The sequence below is a fragment of the Juglans regia genome, chromosome 4 (assembly GCF_001411555.2).
Source record: "Juglans regia cultivar Chandler chromosome 4, Walnut 2.0, whole genome shotgun sequence".
Lineage (NCBI taxonomy): Eukaryota > Viridiplantae > Streptophyta > Magnoliopsida > Fagales > Juglandaceae > Juglans > Juglans regia.
The window spans coordinates 21,925,162-21,932,273 of NC_049904.1; the positions used below are offsets into that span (position 1 = coordinate 21,925,162).

General features: G+C 35.5%; 1 protein-coding gene across 1 annotated transcript; it reads right to left on the reverse strand.

Annotated features, from left to right (window-relative positions):
- Positions 1 to 24: 24 nt before the first annotated feature.
- On the reverse strand, positions 25 to 5,913 carry LOC109019850 (probable LRR receptor-like serine/threonine-protein kinase At3g47570). Its single transcript, XM_019002220.2, has 4 exons — positions 5,067 to 5,913; positions 4,811 to 4,954; positions 1,463 to 3,448; positions 25 to 1,317 (listed from the first exon to the last, which is right to left on the reverse strand). Exons 1-4 carry the CDS (start codon positions 5,911 to 5,913, stop codon positions 965 to 967), a joined length of 3,330 nt encoding a protein of 1,109 aa, XP_018857765.2. The 3' UTR covers positions 25 to 964.
- Positions 5,914 to 7,112: the final 1,199 nt, after the last annotated feature.

A 7,112-nucleotide genomic window follows, 5' to 3' on the forward strand; every position in this document is an offset into this window, starting at 1 on the left:
GCCCTCACTTATGGCGGAGGAATACCGTGGTTACAATCAAAATCACCTGAGGGTTACAAATAATCATAAAATCCCAACCCAGGTATGAAAACCAGTATTAAAATCAATCTAAACATTACACAAACAAACTAAGACCAAACAACACAAACAAACATAACATACTTGCATACAAAGATAAAACAATCCAGTTAAGGTAAAGACAAGACAAGATAAGAGAAGCTAAAGGCCCGTTGAAAGAATTGTCCAACACATTTAATATGAGTCTTTTGACATCTTTTGAGAAATACAGAAAATACAACTAACCTGCATAAATCACATCATTGACATTCGCATAAGTATTTTATTTTTTTTTTCCAATGAATAAAAGAAAGCTTAGGTTGAGGTTCTCCACCATTTGATTAGATTCTTGTATAGTAAACATAAATTTAGCAGAGTAATGGCTTCCTTAGACTAACTGTTTTTTTTCATGATGATATAATAATGATGATGTTGAAGAGACTTGGGTACAAAATGGCAAGAATTCATGCTACTCTGTACTTATTTTCAAGTAACTGCATGTACAGAAAAAGGTAAGATTCCATATATACTTGAAACCAGCCTAACCCTTCCCTAATCTGTAGTAAGCATGTCTACAGACAATGATATATATTAACGTCACAATTAAAAATAAAAAGACAAAAAACTCCTCTTCCATCATGCCACAAGAGTGGAAACAATGCTTTTACTTGCCTCCATTGCTTTGAATATGATTTCAAAACCCATTGGATGCTAACGATATTAGCTCCAATGATCAGCTGCAACATATGTAAACTTCTCATTTCTATTAGCTAGCAATCTCATGACAAACTAATTACCATAAAAAAGTCTCATTTCAGGAGAGTCTCAGTTTACTGTAAATATTACCATATGGAAAGCCATAAACATGAAATCAATAGCTATAAACTAACCTTTTTCTATCACATGATTAGCGTCCACTAATATCTTTGAGAAACTTCAATTTGATCTTGTTGAGTGTAGCTAAAACATTTTCTATACCAATCCTCTGTTCAGGCGAGTCAGCACAACAACGCAAAGCCAATCCCATGGTGGATAGCAAACACTCCTCCATTGCAGCATAATCATTTTTGTTGCTTAGTAAATTGGGGTCAACAACTTCAAGTACAGAAAGGGCTAATGATTCTTGTACCAAACACTTCAAGCTCATTTCTCCGGTAAACATATCATCTGTGGGCTTCTTTTTTGTGAAAGTTTCCATCAATAAAATGCCATAACTATACACATCTCCCCTTGTAGAAACAAGTCCTTCAGATCCATACTCTATACATATGTTACAACTTCTCGTGAGAAAATATAATTATATGGTACTAAAATGAAAACGGTCAATACATTATCAAAAGAGAACAATATTATGTGTTTATATGAGAGTATGTACTAGAATGGTAAACATGGAACTTAACCTCACCTGGTGCCATATATCCAATTGTAGCAAGAGTCATTGTTTGTGTTAATGAAACTCCATCACCAAGGAGTTTGGCGATGCCAAAATCAGCGACATGTCCAACCATATCTTCATCTAATAAGACATTGGTAGGCTTCAGATCACAATGAACAATAGGTGTTGCGTAACCAAGATGAAGGTATTCTATTGCTGTTGCCACATCAATCATTATATTTACCCTTTGTAACATATTCAAGCAATGGTTTTCAGAGTACAACCACATATCCAGGTTCCCATTAGGCATGTATTCTAATACCAAGGCTTTGAAGTCCATGTTACAACAAGCGGTAATGATTTTGACAAGATTCCGGTGACGAATATTACGTAATACCTCACATTCTATGTGAAAGCTTTTGAATGCCCCCTCCACTTGCAAATTGAAAACTTTTATAGCAACAGTTGTACCTTCTAAGAGTGTTCCTTTGTAAACAAACCCAAAACTCCCTTCTCCAAGTAAGTTGTTTGTACTGAACCCTTCTGTTGCTCGAATAAGTTCTTGATGTGAAATTCTCCTCCATGTTGCTAAAGCCATTGAATTCGTGTCATGTGACAATTTAGTGTTCCTCTTACAGCGTTTTATTGAGAGAAATACAAGACACACTCCAAGTACCATTAACCCCATTGCAATTGACACATATTTCAGTATTCGTATTCCTATGGCCTTTTTTCCTTTGCATGGGGGGACTTGCATTCGAGCCTCACCACAAAGTCCATTGTTTGAGATGAATGATGCAGCTAGGAAGTGTACAAACTGTCCTCTGGAAGGAATTTCTCCTTGCAGTTTATTGAATGACAAATTTAGATATTTCAAGTATGAGAGTTCTTCTAAGGACTTGGGAATCTCTCCATATAAGTTATTGTAGGAAAGATCTAAAACCTCTAAGCTTACCAATTCACCAACAGATGTAGGAATTGAGCCATCTAGTCGATTGACTGCCAAAGATAGAATGGCAATATTTTTTAGCCCACCAATTGTAACTGGGATACAACCTGTTATTTGGTTTTTTGACAAATCTAATCCTCTCAAGACATTCATATGCCCAATATCTAAAGATAGAGGGCCATTAAGAGAATTTGATGATAAATCAACCAACAAGAGATCTTTAAGCCTCCACAAACTCAAAGGAATTGAAGAAGTTAATTGGTTGAAAGCCAAGTCAAGATTTCTTAGTGAAGTCATGTTATCTATGCATGCAGGAAGGTGTCCATAAAGCTCATTACGACTTAAACTTAGTGTATCCAAGCTTCCTAAATGGCAGAGCGTATATGGTATTGAACCTTTTAGTCTATTACCATAAAGAAGCAAACCTTGGAGCTTGTGCAACCTTCCAATTGAAGTTGGAACAGGTCCTCCCAGTTTATTGTGGGATAGGGACAAACCAATCAGGCTACTTAAATTACCGATCTCTTCTGGAATGTTGCCCTTAATGTTGCAGTCATGTAATTTAAGCATTTGAAGAGAGGTTGAGAGGTTCCCAATGGAATTGGGAAGGATGCCATTCAAGTGATTGTTGTGCAAAAATAAAACTCTGAGCTTTTTGCAGCTCGACAAAGAAGAGAAAATGCTCCTAGGTTCTGGAGACTGAATTGTCAACTTATTTGAGGCGAGGTTCAGAATCTGGATGAGCCTTAAATTACCAATTGTTTTTGGAATTGAGCCAGAGAATGAGTTCCAACTCAAATCTAGAATGAAGAGCTGTGAAGCATTAACAATAGAGTTGGGAATCATTCCACTCAGTTCATTACCACCAAGAGTAAGGATCCGAAGATTTGGAAGAAAAAGGCCCATATTTGATGGAAGGTGACCTGAGAGATTACTTGATACCAACAAAAGATTTCGTAAAGTTGAGATATTGAAGATCTCATACGGAATCGGTCCAGACAAATAGTTGAAGTCAATACCGAATAGCTTTAGTTTTTGCAGATTTCCAATTTGACTCGGTATTGAACCTGCACAAACATGTGAATAATAATTCTTATATATGTTTATTAAAAAAGTGCATAAAGTGAATCATACAAATTAGCTGCAGATCATTCTTGTACAAAAAAATTAAGATAAGACATAAGAACAGAGATTTAAAACATTGTTGAAGTGAGTGAACAATAACCGACGGAATTGGCTATAACGGATTGGAACAGGCTGCAATATTTAGGAGATGGCCAAAATTAGTGGAGAACTGGTCGGTCAGCAGTTCAAATTGAGGGAAACCAACTTCAGTTGGTTTAGATCCGGTTTAAGCCGTGTTCAAACCAGTGAACCGACCGACATATATTTATATATTTTTTATTTTATTCTTATATAAAACAACCCCGTTTAATTTAAGTAAGTCAAATGGCTTATTTTAGCACCATGCAATTAGGAAAAAAAATTAACCCAATGATGTTTGGTTTAATAAACCAATTATACCAAATGGCGTCATTTTGGGTCCAAATGTCCTCCCTCCGGACCCTCCCTCTCCCCATCTTCCTCATTCATCCATTCTCCACTCAGCCCTCACTCGGTCGACGTCTCTCTCTCTCTCTCTCATCTCTTAGAACTCTTGTTGATCTCGCCTCTCCCTCAGTGGGCCTCCGTTTAGTCTGGCTGCATATCTCTCTCCTCTCTTGCATCTCTCCATCCCATCTCTCTCTCTCTCTCTCTCTCTCTCTTTCTCTCTCTCTCTCCATCCCAAACCAACCCCAAACTTTCGAAATGACCAGAACCAGTCCGGTCAGTTCTCTCTCCCATAGTCACTCAGTTTCTAGCAAATAAAAAATTGGTTGGTTTTGTTTCATTTTTGGACGGTTTTCAGCCCTAGTTTGGACTCATGATACCATGTTAATCAGATATATGGGATCCATAATATATATACAAATAAAAAAATATGTTAATTATAACTAATTGATTACCTACCGGTACCGTACATTCCATTTTCATTTTCTGATCATGGTGGAAAAAAAAACATTGCACTGTCAACTACGTACTAGACGTTAATTATATTGATTGCATGTGGTATTGGATAAAAGTATGATCCTCGTTTATCAAGAAAAGTCCTATTCATTAATGAAATGTAAGAAAGAAAGATGCTTATAAGAAAGGAGCTATTAGTGAAGGATTATTTATCCTCTACAATTTTTTTCCTAGACTAAAGCAAAATCTTATAGTTTCCCCGCATGCACATACGTTAATGTTGAGAAATATTTTTTGTGCTTTCGATTGAAAAGGTACTTCTTATAAATCAGATACGATCATAAAACAATCATATATAATAAATCAACGACACGGACACCATATATATTTCGCTAAAACAAGGCTAATTATTATGAGCATACCTTCAAACTTGTTCCAGGAAAGATATAAGTGCTTAAGCATAGTTAAATTCCCTATTTCTGGGGGTAGTCTTCCTGTGAAATTATTCTTCCCCATATCTATAGATTCCAGCTGTGTACATTTTAGCAAGGAGGATGGAATCGTACCTGTACGTACGTGAAACATTTAAGATCCAGAAATTAAATTTGGAGTTTGCAAACCAACTAAAGAATATAATATATAGTCAATCGATGATCATTTAAACCTAAACATACGTACCTTCAAAGTTGTTTTCATTAAGGTATAGCCATGAAAGCATGGTTAAGTTCCCTATTTCTGGGACTACGCCAGAGAAATTGTTCTTGGCGACAGAAAGATATTGTATGTTGGGAAGATGATCAAACATTGGTAGTTCACCAGATAACTCATTATCACTGAGGTCAATGTATTCTAGTGAAGACGCATTGAAGTCAAGGGAGGGCATTGGACCTGAAAGCTTATTTGAGTGGAGGACAATTTGTTGCAAGGTAGGCATCTTGAATATAAAGGATGGTATGGAGCCTGAAAGCTGGTTATATGCAAGACTTATCCGTTGTAATGATGACATGTTTGATAGAGACTGTGGAATACTACCTTCAAAATTGTTACCATTGAGAAACAATATTTGAAGTTTGTTTAGCAAACCCATCCTTGGTGGGATTTCTCCGCTGAATTCATTATAACTGCACTTTAGGATTTGCAACCGATAAAGACGAGACAACTCATTTGGCAATGAGCCTTGAAAGCTGTTGTTTCTTATGTTTAGACTGACCAGGAACGAAAGATTTCCAATGTGCGGAGGAATGGTACCTACAAGGTCCATGTAGGAAAGGTCTAATGCTCTGACTCGGAGATGTTTAGAACCACAGGTAACACCGACCCAAGTGCAAATAGTTGTATTGGAGGACCAGTTGCTTATCAAAACATGGTGAGGGTCATTAGAAGAAACGTGAGCTTTCAATGCAAGAAGAGCAGATTTATCGGTGGTAACGTTTAGAATTTCTGCATTAACAAAGCTAAATAGGTAAGATTGTAGCAAAAGCAGCGTCAGAGAAAGGAGGAATAGGAAAGAAGTTGGGTTCGCCATGATCAGTAATAGCGTATGGGGTCTTGCTAGGTGCTATGCGTACTTATAGGGAAAAAAAACGTACGAGTGCTGTAACGGAAAATGGTAAGGTAAGGTAACGGAAAATGGTAAGTAAGAAATGGAAAGCAAACGAAAAGCTAAAGTAACAGAAAATAAAAGAAACGGAAAAGTAAACAGAGTAGAAAAACGTGCAAGACCCAACATGAAAGAAAATGCCATAACCCATCATCCCCCACCCAGCAACGCCTCTTCGACAAAGAAAATGAAGAAAAACTTTTAGCAAAGTAAAATTTCAGATTTCATTCGAAACATGACGGAAAAAAAATAGCAAAATGAAATTTCAGATTTTTTTAACTTTTTAAATGATGCTAAAATAGAGTTATTAGATTTGATTATATCCTTATCAGAAAAAATTACAGATAGGAAATTGAGTCAATTTTAAGAATATATTATATTAAATGATGATAAAAAGAAATTATAGTTGAATCAGATTTGAGTTTATGCTCTAAAAAAAATAATCAACAGTATAATTAGGACCCTTTAAAATCAAGAGAAATGACTTTTATATTTAAAGAAAATGTACCAAAAACATACACTTAAAACCCCACGCGTGATAGCAAATGAAAAAGTGAGAGCTAACTTATAACCCCACACGTGAAACCCCACACATTTTATTAAAAGAAAAGAAAAAGTGAAAAATGAAAGCAAATAGAAAAAAATTAAATTAAATCAAATTAAATTAAATAAAAATTAAAAATTAAAAAGAAACGAAGAGGACCCATTACCTTTAACTAGTGCGACTCTTCAATCGCCTAGCCTCCAACCACCAGTTACACGTCTTCAATCGCCTCCAACTCAATACTTCTTTTCAGTAAGCTACTGTCTACGAACAATCTATTTTTCTCATTTTAGATTTTAATCTCTTCGCTCATAAATATAGATGCAGTAAAGATGTAAATCTTAATATTGATAAACACTTTAGTTAAATGTGAAGATATGAATTTTTTTCATTCATAATATAATTTGTAAGATTGTTTTTACGTGATTAGAATATTAATCAATGACATTTTCTTTCACGTTGGGTCATGCACATTTTTCTACTCTGTTTACTTTTCCATTTCTTTTATATATTTTCCGTTCTTTAACTTTTCGTTTGCTTTCTTTCTTACTTTACCGTTTACTCTTGACTTCACTTTTTC